Below are 18,603 nucleotides of genomic sequence, written 5' to 3'. Positions count from 1 at the left end.
TGCTGTTAACTTGTCATTCTGTCACCCGTGTTGTAATTACCGGGGAAGATGGGAGGTTTCTTATTTTGCACGTACTCTGACACGCATTCGGACAGTTAAGTACGGTATGTACCTGAACGCACATGCACAAGTTTTATGAATAAAAAAAATCGATGTTTCTTTAGCCATGTAGGAGTCATTACTAGGACAAGTGTTTTGGCAATGATAAGGTATGGCGTTTTAATATGTCGCACGCCATGTAGCGTTTTTTTTAATGGAATTTAGCGTTTTAGGGTTGAATGGAAAAAAATACAGTCACTAGAAAGAGCAGATTGTGCATTTCCTGTTCCATATTTCTTAGGACAGTGTCTGTGGACAGCTTCACTTGTCCTTTTGTCTGAGGCCACATACACATCTTAAGTTACCACAGATTATGAAGTTTCTAATTTACATTGACCCAATGACACTACAATGAATAATGCAACAATGCCTTATCGCTATGTTGAATTTAAGCAAGTTACCAATTGATTAAAAAGGTTTGAAATGGTACAAAGAGGAGAAGAATATCCAGGTTATACCACATGTAGAGAGTGAGCAAAAGAAAGCGCGTCTGGGGATTTGCTGAGTCATGGTTTCTCTTCAGTCATGGTTTCTCTAACCATGCAGCACTTCCAGAATATTAGCTAATGGACTGGGGAAAACCGCTGTTATTTACCTAGGTTAACATACATACTCAACACATCAGACCTTGACTCTCTACACAAAGCCTGCTGGCTTACGATGTCGCAGTCTGTTGGCTTGTGGTGTGAATGGTGTTGGGAAAGCTCAGCCGTACCTAATAACTTTTCACACTCGGCCGAGTGCAGGGAGTGATGATGTAGCTTTGGTGCACTGCATATTACACTGCATATTAAACTGCATATTACGCTGCATATTCATTTTCGGCCAGGGGAGGACGGCCCCCCGTTGAGTCTTGGTTCCTCTCAAGGTTTCTTCCTCATGCTCTAGGGAGTTTTTCTTTACCACTGTCACCCTTGGCTTACTCACTGGGGGCTTGGACTTGGACATTTGTAAAGTTGCTTTGTAACAACTATAGCTACCTATTCCAGCCAAAGCCCTTTTAAAGGAAGAAATAAACTGTAGGCACAAACATAAAGAACTTTATGTTCAGTCAGCATTAAAGTGTGAAACTGATGTAAGCACAGGGTAAGGGAAATGGAAGACTGCTGTGAAAGTTCTTGGGAGGGCTGGCACACAGTACATCAGTCATCACTGCATGCTGCTAGTGCATTTACGACTCTTTATTGATTTGCTGTCAGCAAAAGTGATTTTGAAGGTCATCTGTCATTGTGCAATTCAGCCTTTTAAAAAAAAAGAGAGGTTTGATGGTGTATGAGTTCCATTTCATTGCAAGAGCTGTAGCATATAGACTTGCTTATCAGTCCAAATGTTCAAATCCTAAAGTACTTCTTTTGTTTTCTTGTGAACAGTTAGAGACCAGAGACAGCTTGGAAAACAGCTTAGAAAGAGTTTAAAGAGAATGCCTACAAGCAGCATTGTAGGCTGTCGATTGACATAGCGGCATCCATTATGACCTCAGATTAGACTCTAGACTTTCTTTGGAAGAGTCTCTGGACCTTCTTGAGCAGAAAGGCTTCTTCAAAGTCAGAGGCTTTTAGATGGGATTTTCATCAGGTTACTGTGTCTTCTTGACAGTTGATTTATCATTGTAATACACCTTTTCCTTTCTTAATGCTGTTGACAGGCACAATCTTTGCTGCTGTTGTGGTGCATTTTTGTTTATGCTGTCATTCCTTTACAGTGTACTTGTTGGCTTCTTTCCCTAGCTGCTGTGTACTCTGGCTGGTGAGATCCTGGCCCAAGCCTTAACCCCCAGACCAGCTACTGAGGGGCCGCTGCCTTCTCGTCACTACCACCACATTGATCCGGCTACCGGCAGCCACCTGGTATGCGACAAGTGCCCAGCGGGCACCTATGTGTCGTCCCACTGCACTGAGACGAACGTCCGGGAGTGCAGCAGCTGTCCTGAGGGCACCTTCACCCGGGGCGAAAACGGCGTGCAGCAATGCCATCGCTGCCAGGCACCCTGCCAGGCCCCATTCACTGAGAAGACACCGTGCACGGCTACCACAGACCGGGAGTGTGTGTGCCCACCAGGCCGTTTCACCCAGGCAGGCGAGTGCCGCCCCCACTCACTGTGCCTACCCGGGTGGGGTGTGCGGAGGCGGGGGAGCCAGACAGAGGATGTGCGCTGCCGCAGATGTCCACGTGGCACCTTCTCTGACACGGCATCGGACGTGCTGAGGTGCCGCCCACACACAGACTGCCAGGCGCACGGTCTGGCGCTGGTAATCAAAGGCAGTGAGGAGAAGGACAGCGTGTGTGCAAGTGCAGCTGCAACCCTGAACTCCACCCTGCAGGGGGAGCCAACCTCATCCACCCACAACTATCTTGACCAGGCACACAGAGGTAAGATCGCGAAAGCACCAGCAGCCAGGTTGAAAATACTGATATGTTGCTGACATGCTGGTGGGGGTCAGAACAAAACATGCTTTTGCCTATGTGTGAATATGACTAAATCACCAAATCTAAAAAGTGTAATGCCTTTTTGCCTTAATAACGTCTAAAGGCGGACTTTTCCATTTGTGTTTGTTGGATTTGCCAGATGGCAGGAATGTTACAGTACCACTGATATCTAGCTAGATTTTGGCATGACCTCAGTAGAAACTAACATCTAATACTTCCCGATTGTAAGTGAACAATGTCTATTTATAGGGAATTCAGACTACTGTTGCAAAGACTTGGTAAATGCATGGGATGTGCTGAGCAACTTACATCGCATTTGCGTGACTAAAGCTAAGCTGTTGTGTTTTGCTCGCTGTTTGTCATTTTTATTTGATTGCAAGTGGAGATGCAAAGCCGTAATGTTTTTCTGTTGATCCATGTCCCTCTTTCAACATGAGTTTCATGAGTAGCAGTACACAATTTGGACATCCACCTACCCGATGGTGGATCAGATGTTAAATACACGTTAAAATGTGTTTCCTGCTGTAAGTATAACTGTTGATTATGTTTAGCCAGGGCTTGACCGCAGGCATCCTTCAACAGTGAAAAGTGGTTGGACGTTACTGTTTGGCCGATCAGCACAGTGCATCTGTATTGCTGTGTCAGAACCAATTGTATAGCAGCGGTGAAGCTGTGAAGATAGCGTTCTGTTCTTTGACAGACAGGCCAGAGCAGCCAACAGGGGACTTGTGTGAGTTGAGATTGTTGAGTATTTGTTAATCTGAACTTCAGCAGAAATATTATTTCCTTCCACTCAAAGATCATAAAGAACCTAGTCATCTCTTTGCCAAGGGTAATAGATGGCAATTGCCAACTTTTCAGTTGCACATTTTCTTGTGTAGTTTGTCAGGATTTGGAGTTTTTCTCATGCATTAGGGGAAGTTTCATAGGACCTGATTTATTCCTGTATCAGACTGTGTTGGCACACCAACTTGCTTTGCTGAATTGAGATTTGGATCATATATAGTTTTTGCTTCCTTGCTCCTTTAAGCTTTTGTAAATCTCCCCAGAGAAGCTAAAGTCAGGAGGCCATTTGGCATTGTCTTTTAACGGCAGATGGAAGTGGGAAGAGAATTTAGAGCCTCCCCTTTGATCAAGTGAAACTTATAACACACAGTGAGTGAGACACTTACAGTAAGTGTGACGCAGTGACTGAGACACATAGAGTGAGACACTTCTATTGAGTGAGAGACAGTGAGTGAGACACTTAGATGAGTGGAATTCATATGCTGTTTTTCACCTTTTTATTGATCTGAGGAGTATATGGATAACACCTAAAGGTACTCAGCAGAATGTTTGTGATTTTTAAACTATAAATCAATAGCAGCAGGGCCAGGCTGTAGCACAGATGAACTTGCAGTATCGTTACTAACTACATTCTATCTTCAAACCCTTAAAAAACCCCAAAAAAACTGGAGTTTGAAAAAATAATTTTTGATTATTGCCTTCTCTTTGACTCAGAGTAATCCAATTAGTACATTTTCTGAATTCTAATATAGTGTTTCGTTTTTTTTTCCTTTCTTTTGTTGATTTTGTTTTTGTAATTGTGATTATAATGATTCAAATTCCAATTTAAAACAGCTCTTACATTAAAGTCATCCATGGTTACAAGGTTAATATAACCTTTAGTTTATAGGGTGGAAAGTCCCTGCAGAGAAGACACTACTTTAGTTCACTGCGTGTGAGATTGTGTTGGCAAAACGTTGTGCTGGGATTAAACATAGATATTCTCCTGTGTGTTTTGTTGTCTGGGGTAAACACATTTTTAGAAGTGCATTAAATTATCTTTATCTTTCTCTTCTGAAAACAGTCCCTCTTCTGCCAGAGGCGACCACAGCTCGGCCGTCAGAAGCCAACCGGGTCTCTGCAGCCCTGCCTAGCACCACAGACACTCCTGCCCAGCCAAGCCCCTCAGGGGCCATCCAGCAGGACACCGGGACCCTGAGCCCAACCACGTTGCCCCTGGCGAGGCAGTATCAACAAGTCTCACCACGCAAACCCCAGCCTGCCAGCCATCGGGCCGTGGAGACTGTGTCGGAGGCCAAGGGTCAGTGGCTAGCCTACAAGCCCATCAGGAGAGGCTCCCCTCGGCCCGGCATGCACAAGCACTTCGACATCAACGAGCACCTGCCTTGGATGATCGTGCTACTCCTACTGCTTGTGCTTGTGGTGATCGTGGTGTGCAGCGTGAAGCGTAGCTCACGCGTACTCAAGAAGGGTCCCCCACAGGACCCCAACAGCATCGTGGAGAAAGCCATTCATAAGAAGCCCAGCTCGCCTGCACACATCCAGGAGAAGTGGATCTACCATGTCAGTGGCCAGGGTGAGGCCTGCAGCACTCAGTCCACTCCGCAGTGTGTCTTTACCTCAGCCTAACATGCATGCCGGGCAACACAAATTCTTTTGAAATGTTACTGCTCTGGCAGTAGTGTGGAAATCAATATTTATCCAACATTTCACAAACATGTTAACTGGACAAAATGAATTAGTAACAATGTTTTTTCATATGAGCCAGGGTCTGAAGGGTTGTCCAGTGGTAGTTCAGTGGTTAAAGATACTTGACTAGTAGTCAGAAGGTTGCCAGTTTAAGTCCCACTACTAAGTTGCCCTCAGTTGCTCAAAGTGTATTCAGTCATAACTAAGCTGCTTTGCATAAAAGCATCAGGTAAATGAAGGAAGCGTTTATATAACAGAACAGTATTTCATTATATGCAGCTGGTTTGTCCATAGCTCAGGATTCCGTTCTGTGGATACGTCAGCAGGTAGTGTGAGCTCTAATTGCTAGTTCATTTTGTCGATGTGATTCACATCATACGCAGCTCTGTTTCTTGAAATTCTTTGAATGCAGACAGAAACACTCCATTGACTTTGATCTGGAACTGGCCGTTGATATTTGCCTAGGGGTTTATATAGAATGCTAAAAACAGCAATCCCTGCTGTATACCAGCCAGCAATCATTCCCTGATGCCCAGTTTGCCTGGGATGAGGGGATTCCACTGTGGTTTTTCTGTTGTCACAACAGTGGATTAATGCCGTTCATTTACAGCATGATATTTACAGTACAGGCCCTTCACACTCCCTTTTTCTTAAAACATGTTCAAATAAACACACAAACACACAAACACACACACAGGCACACACACACACGTACACACACACACACACGCACACACACGCACACACACACACACACACACACACACACACACAGTTTTCATTGTCTCGTTCAACATCTTTCTGTTACTGTTTCACTTACTCATCTTCTTTGTCAGTCTCTGGTGAGCTCTCCATCTCTTTCTTTTGTATCTCATTTTTTGTGTGGTGGCTTTCATTCCACCCACCAATCCTCAAAATACACACACTCACACGCACACGTACACACACACACCTTTCTCCTTTGTTCAACCTGTGACCTGTGACTGTACAAAGCTAACTGCAAGACAGTATCTAGGGCTCCTAGGTTACACAAGTGACACACCAGCACTGCAGTGCAAAGCACTAACTGATGTCAGCATCTTTATGTGTGTGTGTGTGTGTGTGTAGGTGGGTGGGTATATGTGTGTGTGGGTGTATGTATGTGTGTTAGTACCCTGGATCCAACATTGAGCAGTTTAAACCAGATTATACCAGTTCTGTGAGGTTTCGAGAGTGGTTGGAGTTTAATGATGCAATAACAAAAGGATGGTAAGCTGGGGAGAGAAGCCTGAATCATGGGAGGTGTCTTTGTTCTGGGTCAGTGTCTGGGTCAGGGTCCTGGGTCAGTGTCTGGGTTCAGGGTCCTGGGTGAGTGTCTGGGTCATTGTCCTGGGTCAGTGTCTGGGTTCAGGGTCCTGGGTCAGGGTTCTGGGTCAAGGTTCTGGGTCAGGGTTCTGGGTCAGTGTATGGTTTCAGGATCCTGGGTCAGTGTCTGGGTCAGGGTCCTGAGTCAGTGTCTGGGTTCAGGGTCCTGGGTCAGGGTTCTGGGTCAAGGTTCTGGGTCAGTGTATGGTTTCAGGGTCCTGGGTCAGGGTCCTGGATCAGTGTCTGGGTTCAGGGTCCTGGGTCAGTGTCTGGGTCAGGGTCCTGGGTCAGTGTCTGGGTTCAGGGTCCTGGGTCAGGGTTCTGAGTCAAGGTTCTGGGTCAGGGTTCTGGGTCAGTGTATGGTTTCAGGGTCCTGGGTCAGTGTCTGGGTCAGGGTCCTGGGTCAGTGTCTGTGTTCAGGGTCCTGGGTCAGGGTTCTGGGTCAAGGTTCTGGGTCAGGGTTCTGGGTCAGTGTATGGTTTCAGGGTCCTGGGTCAGTGTCTGGGTCAGGGTCCTGGGTCAGTGTCAGGGTTCAGGGTCCTGGGTCAATGTCTGGGTTCAGGGTCCCAGGCTTTGTACATGAGAGTGAGGCTCTGGAGCTTTTGAACAATTGCTGCTTGACTGTCAGTAGTGATGTCAAAAAGAATACACAATTAAACAACAAGGGGAAAATATTTGCCAAAGACCGTTTTGACATGGCAGATGTAAAGAGAGGCACTTCAGCTCAAAGAAAACTTATTTTATTTTATTTTTATTTTTTTTTTCCTTCTTTTCTATTCTTAGACATATATAGTACAATGTTGTGGCAGATTAGGATTATAGTCTAAATCAGGATAAAATATTTATTATGAAAATAAAAATGTATTCTCCAAAATAAAAAAGAAAAACAAAAAACATGCTGACAACGATTTTTTAAACACTTCCACAAGCTACAAAAATGTTGAGGCTGTGAGCTCCTTTTTACTGAGATGTTTTTCACCTCCTTTGAACTTCTTTGTCTCTAAACTTCCAAGCACATGAACATTTATGGCATTCACTTTCTACCACAAGCAAAACCTTCAAGGCGACACAGTGCGTCACAGTCTACGCAAACCATGTGGGCCAAGACGCATGCCTTAACTTTACACAACACAAGCTATTGCCTTAATTTATTCAATGTACTTAATTGAGGTGTCTGCAGGTATGTGTGTCTATTTACTAGAGTGGTTGTATGCCGAACATAAAGGGTTGCATGGGAAACATAAAGTTAAAGGAGCGATCATAGAAATAATGAATTCTTTCACTGGAGGCCAGACGGTGCCTAAAATGGTACAGCTAAGATCGCATAGTTCAGATCAAAGTGGGTGGTGGGAGGGGGGGGGGTAATCCCCACGAGTGTGTGCCCCATATTATGGCCCCCCCATATGTGTGTGCTGGCTATTAAAGCCTGCTGTGCAGAGGCTGGGTGGTTCTGTGCCGTTTTATATTAGGCGGTTAGGAACTTCATGGGTGAGATTAAGCGAGCCAGCATGTGTGGCAGAGTCAGGGAAGTGCAGGAAGGAAGAGCGTAGTGTTCCTGCTTCAGTGCAGCATGCAGGAGGTGGGGAATACCTGCACAGGTGTTCACAGGTATGCTCAAGCCATGATTCCCATCACTGCTGTGATACAGAAAACCTGCAGTATGATGAAACTAGTCAAACGAGTTGTCCAGAGTGGTGCTCACATGGTTATTGCAAACTCGGGCATGTAGTGAAACTTTTTGAGAAGAGATCATGCTTGCGTTTTAGCGCCTGCTCAGAATGATGTTGCTGCTGTTTCCAGTACAGTCGAGGGGACACAGGACAGGGAACAGCAGTGTCTACCGCTGAGATGTGTTGTTAGTAGACATTCTTTCAGAGCCACCACAGAAACCCTTTAAGAGCGCTCCAGGGAAATCCCTGTTCACTTTCAGGGTTGCTTTGTTTCGTGGCCAGGCTAGACCTGCTGCAACTGGTTTGTGTGAGTTCTCAAATGAAAGTGTTATGGCTCTGCATCTTATTGGCTAGTTACTCACCCCCTCCTGCGTAAGCTGACCATTTGTATACTTCTTTGCTTCCACTTTGAACTACTATCTGAATTCCATCAGAGCCACAGGCTTGTGGACCAGGTCAACAATGCCTGGACAGCCCCTCAGGATGATCATGGGCCTAAGATAAACCTTTGTATAATGAAGTGGGGGGGTGGGTGATGCATGACCAGGGGTGTGGTCAGAGGTGATGTGGGCAGGGGAGTGTGCCCTGCAGGCCTGCCTTCAAATAATCTGCACATAGATGAATCACAAATAAGGCACATTGGACTCATGGATAGATGCTTTAATCCTCAGACAACAACTTAACAACTGTTAAGTATTCCTGATATTCCTAAATTCCTGTAGTGTTTACCATTGGGGGCAGTATTAAGCAGGGATTACAATGATGATTGTTGCCATTTGTGTGCCTTTTCTCAGTGGTATTTTTAGCATATTTGAATGGAGTAGTGTATATAGATATATGACACAGGATGTGGGGTTAATGTGATCTGTGGTATGGGGCTTTGACCTTGGCTTACAAGGATACTATACTGGATATATTACAAATAATAATAATAATAATAATAATAATAATCATCATCATCATCATCCAAGCAATTTTCCACGGTTTTACTCCTCTTCTTGTTAATGGTACTTTGGGTAAGCGTGCTGATGAAGGCCTGCTGGAAGAAACATTCCCATCACATCCCTGAGTCAAATCAATTCATTGCACTGTATACTAGTGGAGTCCAACCTCTTTTCCTAATTTTGTTCTGTCTCGTGGATCCAGCACTGCAGACGTTTTGTTCAGGAGCGCAGGCTGTTTATTGATCTTCACTTTAGGCTGTGGGTATGCAGTAGTGCTTTGGCTGTTAGCACACAAGCTATTAGAAACATGATGGGACCTTTACAGATTAGAATCAAATAGCTCCTTTTGCTTAAGGTAGAAATGGTGTGGTGTCAGATATCCTTGAAAAACAAAATAAGCTCTTCTAAAAAAAGAAAGAAGACTGTAAGTATATAAGCAAAGTACATGAGCTGATAACATTTAGTGGCTAGAAGCTTTAGAAAGAAAATGAGTCAGCAAACTATTTCATGGAACTGGAGCAGGAAAGTTTGGAAATGCCCTTTAGCCTATTTTATACCTCACAATTAATCCTAAGTAAAATACCAATTCAGAGCATAGTTGCAGATATGACCATAACACTGCTGATATTGCTCTGAGTAGATCCCTGCAAAAATCTATTACCATGGAAAACATTTTATGCAGTAAATGTTGGGGGCAAACAAAAGAACTCATTGTTTCATCAGGTAGGCTAAATCCACACCGTCAGGTAAGCTAAATCCACACCTTCAGGTAGGCTAAATCCACACCATCAGGATAGATAAATTCACACCATCTGCTTCCTGTGTCTGCTTTGCGAAGACACCTTTTGCGATAAGTGTTAATAGATGTTTTTTGATGCAGTCTTTTCACTTTATAGTTAGCTAATAGGTCATGTCCAGGATGGAGAGAAACCCTGATATGTATATAATCAAGCTCAGTCTGGCTTAACAAGGCTTTTCCAGGGTTTGAGGACAGCATTTGCATACACCAGCTGCTGTCTCTTCATCTTGTTTACTGTAAGGCATTCCACTGACTAAAGGTGTTCAAGCCAGTTCTGTGCTACTAACAAATATTATCTTATTGCAGCATGTCAGGATAACACGGCCAGAGGAGGATACCCCCCCCCCCCCCCCTTGAGTATTGGTTCCTATCAAGATTTCTCCCTCATGTCGCCCTTGGCTTGCTCACTGGGGGCTTAGATGCGGACATGTGTAAAACTGCTTTGTAAAAACATCTGTTTTCAAAAGCGCTACATAAAAAACTTGACATTTGTGCAGTAATATAAAAACATTTTCAAATGTGTTCATCCTGTCCAAGATCTCAACATATGTGAGTTGGGGTCAGCTGTCAGATTTTGTATTTCCGTTTTTTAACCAAGTAGACCCATGTTTATATGTTGATTGTTTATGTTTATATTTTTTCTATTGATTGTTTTTATTAATTGATTGTTTTCGGACAGAATGTTGAAAACACCTGAAAACCTCCCAAACCTGAAACACTGGTCAAACTACCGTAGCCCTTTATGTACTGACTCCTGAACACCTGACTGAGCTTCTCGTCTCATACCTTCCCATCTATTAATTTACGCTTCTTCATGTTCCTCCTTCAAGGTTTAACATAGCTTCTGTGGGTGGTGGATCATTTCCTTTTTGTGTTACTCTGCACTCAGGTGTCGATATCCTGAAGTTGGTGGCAGCCCAGATTGGCAGCCAGTGGATTGATGTGTACCAGTCCCTGGCTTACGTCACAGAGCGAGAGGTAGCTGCCTTCTCCAACGGCTACTCGGCCGATCACGAGCGGGCCTATGCTGCGCTACAGCACTGGACCATTCGGGACAGTGATGCCAACTTAGCCAAGCTGATCAACGCCCTTCACCGCCACAGACGCATCGACGTGGTGGAGAAGATCCGTGGCATCATGGAAGACAGTCCTCAGGTAATCAGAACTAGTAATATAAGGGTTTCTGAGCCTGCTGTTTTAGCTAAAGCTAAACAATTCACTTATCAGCTGTGCTCGAGAGAGCTGTGTCTTTTTAGTGAGGGTTCACTGAGTGTTATGAAATGCAAATTCAAGTCCAGAATGCATCAGTGTTTTATTTTTTGCTTTTATCTCTAACATGGAGCCCAGCCAGATGGCCAGCACATGCTACAGCACCCTGCTAAATGAGCGCTCCAGGGTGTGTGCTTCTGTTTTTCACATTGGTTACACATTAATTATTTGCTTTAAAAGTGACTTTTTACAATTTAGTATATTAATAGAGGCTCATAATTTTTTTTTCAGTGCAGCCACAATTCTTGTCAAGTATGTCCATATTAACAATGATCCTGACAACTGTGCAGAAAGATAGCAGTGTGCTATACAGCACTGTGTCTACAGTGCTGACTGCTTGTGTGAGTTGCCTTATTTTAACACATCAATGATAATTAATAATAATAATAATAAATAGAAATGTAATCTTATTTATGTGTCTTTTGCGATACCCAAGGTCACTGGGTAAATATATAAATAAATGTGAATAAAAATCTGTAAATTACAGTAATTATGGCTTTGTAACAACAAGCTGATAGAGATCAGGTTTCAAATGTTTTGAGAGAAGGCTAGAGGACAGTTTCACAAAAATCAGTAACACTTTGTTAATAACCCCTTTATGACAAGTGACTGAAATAAACATTTAGAAATTCTTATACCAACAAGCGTAATGTCATGAAACTGCTTTTGTTAACTTTGATGTCGAGTTGACATAACAACTTCATCGGGAGTTTTGGTTTCAGAGTTTTAGTGATGTGTCATGACACTGTGACGTGAAATGACATGTTACTTTATGACAACAGACTTGGCAGCTCAGCAGTCTTTTGGTATGTCATGGTAACATAATGCTAATGATACAGCACAGCTTGCTGAGTGAAGGCTGCTGGTAAATTAACAAACATGTGGGCTCCGTAGTATCTCCAGTATCTTGCAACAATGACATGAAAAACTGGTTTTGACACTGGCAGTTTAGTTAAAAAGTTATGGTCAGAAATGCTCTGGGAATTAAGAAAAAATATGGAGGCACAACTTAGGGTTTAAAAAAAAATGATTGAACTTTTTCATTGAAGGATCAGAAGGTGACGTTACTATGGAAGCTGGTTGATATAAGCCATTAATCCCTGAATGATATCAGAAGACTGGAATATTTTAATGTGTGCTATCTAATTTTCTTAAGTGTGGCAGTGGCATCTTATTTATCATTATTTAATTATAATGATATAATTATAATAATAATATCTATTAATATACCATGCACAGAACGTATGTCTCACGTATAGAATGTTTTGCGTGCCGGTCCTGCTGCAGCCAGGTCACAAGACATCCACATGGTTAACCTGGTTAAGATGTTTGGCACAAATGTAGGTGATCATGACACTTATATAAGACAGCACAGTTATTATGACATGACACAATCAAGAACCAAACAGAAGTATTACATGTAATACAGTTATTATGACATGACATAATTAAGAACCAAACAGAAGTATTACATGTAATACAGTTTTTATGACATGACATAATCAAGAACCAAACAGAAGTATTACATGTAATCTAGTTATTATGACATGACATAATCAAGAACCAAACAGAAGTATTACATGTAATACAGTTATTATGACATGACATAATCAAGAACCAAACAGAAGTATTACATGTAATACAGTTATTATGGCATGACATAATCAAGAATCAAACAGAAGTATTACATGTAATACAGTTACTATGACATGAAATAATCAAGAACCAAACAGATCTTGATTATGTCATGTCGTAATAACTGTGCTGTCTTATATAAGTGTCATGATCACCCAGAAGACCTACATTTGTGCCAAACGTCTTAACCAGGTTAACCATGTGGATGTCTTGTGACCTGGCTGCAGTCCATCAGGCTGCTTTACCTATGGCCTATTGTGCTAGTGCAAGACAATCACTCATCATCTTTCATCTCAGGGCTTTAGGCAGTGTGTGCCCTGTTTTCCCGTGTCCGGCTGTGAGAAAGATATTCTCTGAGACTTGCGCTTGCTTCAAGGTTAGACAGGGCAGATAAGGATTTCTGATCCAGGTCGATGTTACCATGATACAGTGATGAGGCTGTTAGTCTTGTGCGATCACCTGTCAGCACCACTTAATCAAACCTGTGTTCATGCACTTATGCCAAAGGTGAAAGGCAGAAGTCAGTCAGTGACCAGCTCAGTAGAATGAATCGTTCAGTCAGTGACCGATTCAGGTGAATGAATCATTCAGTAAATTACTGGCTCAGAAGAATGAATTGTTCAGTCAGTGACCGGCTAAAGAGAATGAATTGTTCAGTCAGTGACCAGCTCAGGAGAATGAATCGTTCAGTCAGTGACCGGCTCAGAAGAATGAATCATAAACCAACTTTGCTGAACATTAGCAGCACAGTTGACTTTGATTTCATACTTACAAACCAGAGCCCTGATTCCTAAAATTATCACCTTAAATGATAAAGAGTTCAGTGTCATATTCTTGCTACCGTTTAAAGTTTTTTGTTTTACGATGCTGCCAAACCTGCTGCTAATTCTAGAAATGTGGATGTGGATGTGGACTGAATGCACAAGAAGCAAAGGAGCCCTGTCATTACTTAAATGACCTCTAACGGACAGTCCTGGTGCGGCCCAACCATTAGAACAGGGATGGAATAGAATGGGATGGATGGAGAGGGATGGATGGAATTTTCTAATTTGATATAGGTGACCAAAACCTTTCAGTATTATTATTACTGAAATATTATTTCAGCATTATTTCAGTATTAGAAAATGTTTGTAAATTACTAATACCAATTGAAATAATTTCACATTAAAACAGCGATATATTGCTCAATAGAATTAAGGGAACACTTAATCATCACAGTACAACACCAGATCAAATTAAACTTCAGGGATATCAATCTGTCCACTTAGGAAGTAGAAGCAATTGTGAACCAGTTTTACCTGCTTTGATGCAAGTGAAAGTGACAACTGGTGCACTGGAGAGGCAACAGCAAAACAGCCCTAAAAAGGGAATGGTTTTGTACATAGTTGCCAGAATAATTACAGAAAATTACTCTCTCATCATCCTTCCTGACTCACTGTTCTCTACAGTACTGTAGTTTTGGGTTTTGCTGGGGTCCTTTTCACTACTGGTAGCATTCAGGTTGTACAGGTAGTCCAGCTCCTCCAGGATGGCACATCGATGTGTGCCATCACAAGGTTTTCTGTTTCACGCAGCACAATCAAGAGCATGGAGGAGATACCAGGACATGGGCCATTACATGACCCAGGTCTGGAAAGCATTCCACGGGGGCACCATCCAACATGCCACCAGGAGTGTGGCCAGCCATTGTTGGGAGTGCATTTAGGAATGTGGGGGCCATACACATCACTGAGTCACATTATTTGTTGTCGTAATAAAATTAATACAAATTAGATCAGCCTATTATTAAACATTTTTGTTTGCTTTCCAGTGTGATTTTCAATCCGGCCCTCACTGGGTTAATGATTTTGATTTCCACTGACCTTTGTTACCTCATTTTTTTCTCAATGACACACAATTTACATCAGTAAAGATTCTGAATTTTTCATTCTTTGAGATCCAGTAATTTAAGTGCTCCCTTAATTTGAGCAGTGTACTTTTGAGAGAGGAAACGGAGAAGATAATCAGTGGGATACTAGGTTTCATCTTCCTTACCATCTATTCCCTTTGACATACATGAAGAGAACTTCAGCTTGCACAGCAAGGTCCCGTGTTTGTCCACTGAGACTCTCAGTTTGACTGCCCTCTTTGCTCACGCTTTATTTATGAACTGGGTTTGATTCTGAAAAATGGTGGCTCTACACAGATAGCCTTAGTCACAGAAACATCTTGGCTTTTGCACTCCCACTGGTACCTGGACATTTGCAATGGAACAATGAATTCTTTTTGTTAATTCCACATGACTTACACATTAGATGTGGTGTCATTTATAGTTTGTCAGTAGAGGGTGATGGTACAGACTTTCCAGTGTGATATCTAATGGGAATTATGTGTACAGTTTTGGTGTCAATGGTTTTTTGTTTTTCAACAAAAAAAAACAGAACAAGAAAACACTGTTTTCTGTTTTCTGGAGGACCCATGAACTAGACTGCTGCTGGAGACTTTCGCAGATGAATCACATGTTCCACATCCCGTATTGCATCACCGGTACACTAGATGGTGGCAGTCTTATAGTGTCCCCCATGTCACCGTGGGCAAAACGCACGTCTACACCAATGTGACCGGGGCCATGTTGTCTGTGGGTGGTGAATTCCTGGGCTGTGAGAGTGGACAGAACCTCTTTCATCCACCACTCTTGTGTACGTCTCCTTGATGCAAAGGGCTGAGGGTGGCCTGGATCTGTGCTGGAGGAATCCTTTGTACTATCTGCAGTCCAGACGAACAGCAGTAACCTCAGCCTGATCAACACTGAAGTGGCTCTACTGTCGCTGCTTTGTTAGCTCATTAGGGTTCTAAGCCTGGGGTTCTGTAGAGCTGCTCTGTGACAATATCTCTTGTTAAAAGTGAAGATACACTGTGAAATCGAATTTATTTTAATCTATATTTACATTTTCAGATGCACTGAATTCTGTCTTTATTTGATTTGCTGCAGCTATGACTTGGGAGAAAGAAACCTTTTACAGTACAGTAGTACAATAATAATAATACTACTACTAATAAAAATGCAATAAAATCAGCAAGTCTTTTGACTTGGTTTTTAAGATTAGTCCCTTATATCCCACACAGTGCCTGTCTTTATCAGCTAGGATGCATTAAACACAAGTTGAGGAAGTGAGACTGGAATGGAAAATTATGAAAATAGAGAAATAAATGATATATTTTTTTAATGGAACATTCCACTTAGCTTTTCAAAAGTCCTGCCACTAACGGAATCTTTCTGTTGTGCCCATGCAGTTTGACCTGAGTCAGTTGATGACCTGTATGAAAGTAAGCCAGTCCATCAGCCCCAGTCATAAGTCTATGGAAGCACATGGCTTGCTAGGGGAGCACTCACCGCTGGACCGTACCAAAGTCTTCTTCCCTGACGAATCAGAGCCTCTGCTGCGTTGTGACTCCACCTCAAGCAAGGACTCTGCCCTCAGTCGGACGGGTTCTTTTATTACCAAAGGTAAGCTGGAGAATGAGGAGCATGTGCATGCGGAGGTCTTGGTAAAGAAAGTGACCTTTACACCCTGTGGCCCTTAAAGCACTTCCAGGTGACAGGCTTATATAGCCATATCATGGTTTACACTGATGGCAGCATGTTCTGGATATCTGTCACACAACATTCAGTGTTTCCCCCTTTTTAACAAAGCTGATTTAACTCATGATTTGCTGAGTAATTAGCTGGGAAGTTGAATCAGCACTTTTAAAAAGAGGAACATAGCAATGCATCGCTGCTGAGCCCCAGGACTTAAACAGGAAACCCCAGGCTTAGGGACTTCAGTTGACTTGGCTTTGATTGTGCTGCCTCCTTCAGGACACCTTCTGCTCAAGCACAGTTATTTAGTTTTTATTGTCAAGAGCCCCCCATTCATTAATATCATATTCCTGAATATGGTAATATAGAATATAGTAATATTCCGGAATATAGTAATATTCCGATTCCCTGAAAATGGGTGATTATTGCAGTTTCTTCATTCAGTTCTGCTTAAATAAAAAAAAAACAACTTTGATGAGCCCATAGTGCTTTACAGTTGTGTAATGACCTGTACAGATGTAAGTAGTGCAGTATGACCTGTTTTATTGACCTTAATGACCTGTGTTAATGACCTTAATGACCTGTGCAGTTCACGCAGGACATTCCAGGTCACCTCACTTGTTCCTTTCCCCAACAGAAAAGAAGGACACAGTTCTGCGGCAGGTGCGTCTGGACCCCTGCGACCTGCAGCCCATTTTTGATGATATGCTGCATATCCTCAGCCCTGAGGAGCTCCACATCATCGAGCAGATCCCCATGGCCGAGGACAAGCTAGACCGCCTGTTCGAGATCGCCGGGGTCAAGAGCCAGGAGGCCAGCCAAATCCTCCTTGACTCAGTATACAGCCACCTGCCAGACCTCCTGTAGACCTGCCTCCCTGCTATTTACAGAGTACAATGGCAACAAGCAGATGGGTCATCATAGGTGCACCTTCCCTGAGAATCTGCATGTGCTCCAGAGTTACATGCAAACAAGCTGAAACAAGCTCAGTCAAGGGTATACAAGGGTCTTAAGCACATTAAAAGCCACTGCTTGCCCAAGCATTGATGTAGCATTTGCAGCCTGTCTCCACACTTCTCATTTGTGTGTTTATGTCTGGTTACATGCATTCAGTCATGCTGTAGCCTCTGTAACAAACAGCATATTCTTGCACACTTCTTTGCACCAAGTCTTTTACTAATGTTCTTTAATGCAGTTTATGCATTAGTTTTGCGATTTCTCTTCTCACTCCTTCGAGGCCCTGCCAAAATGTGCCAGGGTTTCTTGTTGAAAGCTATTTTATTAACTAAAGTCATAACCAACAAAGTCTTTTCACTTTATTTTTTTCTCCATTTATTATGAAAATTGTCATTGCAGCTTTGCATACGTATGATTTGCAATGGCTGTGTTTCTATGATTTTATGGGCATTTAAAAGCAAACATTTTGGGTATGATATCATTCATAACCAAAGTTATGCATCTAATACTCTACTTGAATTAGTCTGTCACCCTCTGGATGTGCTTTTACAAGACATAAAAATATATATACTTGATACCTTCTCTAAGTCCCAGCTGAGACTGGTGAGAAGACCACCATGCTCTGCCATTTGCAACACTTCCTTTCTGGGACTTTAATAAGCTCATGCAAAGGAAAAAAACACATCACTAAAAGGGAATTTCGGTATTCCCATTTCAGAGACTGACGTGGAATACTGGATGTATCTAATATGCTTTGTCTAGCTATCTAACGAGTGAGTCATATCGGACCACTCTAGTGCCAGATGATGAATGTGGGGATTGTGCTTATCTTTCCACAACTGGGTGCACAGTGTTGTTTAGCCTTTTCCGACCTTGAAGGAAAAACGTGGGTAAACAGTGGCAGCTGCTGTGAACTTTGCTGGATTGTTGCAAAATCAAGAGAGCTGTCAAAGGTGAATAGTGTCCAAAATATGAACATTGCATTTTGGTGGCATATTTAAGACTTAACACATGTAATCAGTACATTTACTATTATGTAACACGAGACATCGATGAATTAAAATGAAACCATTTGTTACAATTTTGTGTTTTGTGATGAAATTTATATAAAAAGCTCTAAAATGAAGCTAGGATAAACTACCGTGTACGTCTCCCTCATGACTGAATCACAAGAAGGTTTCCCGGCATTTTATGTTATGAGTTAATTGTTGGGCAGTTTAACGAAATTTCCTTGGCTTACAGTGTAGCCAACAAACAGTTTTCCATATGTATAATGTTCAAAAGTAAAGCTAACCCAAAAAAGACAAAAATGCAAGACATACAAAAACACACAATATACAATATATTGTTATATAAAACATAGAAATTGTTTTAAAATCTTAAAATTTATGAACATGTGGGAAACATGATAAAATGTTAGTGTTC

General features: G+C 42.4%; 1 protein-coding gene across 1 annotated transcript in view; it reads left to right on the top strand.

The window, feature by feature from the left end:
* Positions 1–18,259, top strand: part of tnfrsf21 (tumor necrosis factor receptor superfamily, member 21) — a 20,024-nt gene extending 1,765 nt beyond the window's left edge. Inside the window, exons 2-6 of the mRNA XM_027028219.2 lie at positions 1,827–2,469; positions 4,376–4,888; positions 10,648–10,913; positions 15,936–16,149; positions 16,859–18,259. Coding sequence (XP_026884020.2) covers positions 1,827–2,469; positions 4,376–4,888; positions 10,648–10,913; positions 15,936–16,149; positions 16,859–17,088 — 1,866 coding nt within the window. The 3' untranslated portion in view covers positions 17,089–18,259. The remainder of the gene's footprint in view (positions 1–1,826; positions 2,470–4,375; positions 4,889–10,647; positions 10,914–15,935; positions 16,150–16,858) is intronic.
* The last annotated feature ends 344 nt before the right edge of the window (positions 18,260–18,603 follow it).

This window comes from Electrophorus electricus, chromosome 3 (assembly GCF_013358815.1).
Source record: "Electrophorus electricus isolate fEleEle1 chromosome 3, fEleEle1.pri, whole genome shotgun sequence".
Classification (NCBI taxonomy): Eukaryota; Metazoa; Chordata; class Actinopteri; order Gymnotiformes; family Gymnotidae; genus Electrophorus; species Electrophorus electricus.
The sequence above is the reverse complement of the archived record's forward strand: the minus strand, read 5'-3'. Positions and strand labels throughout refer to the sequence as shown.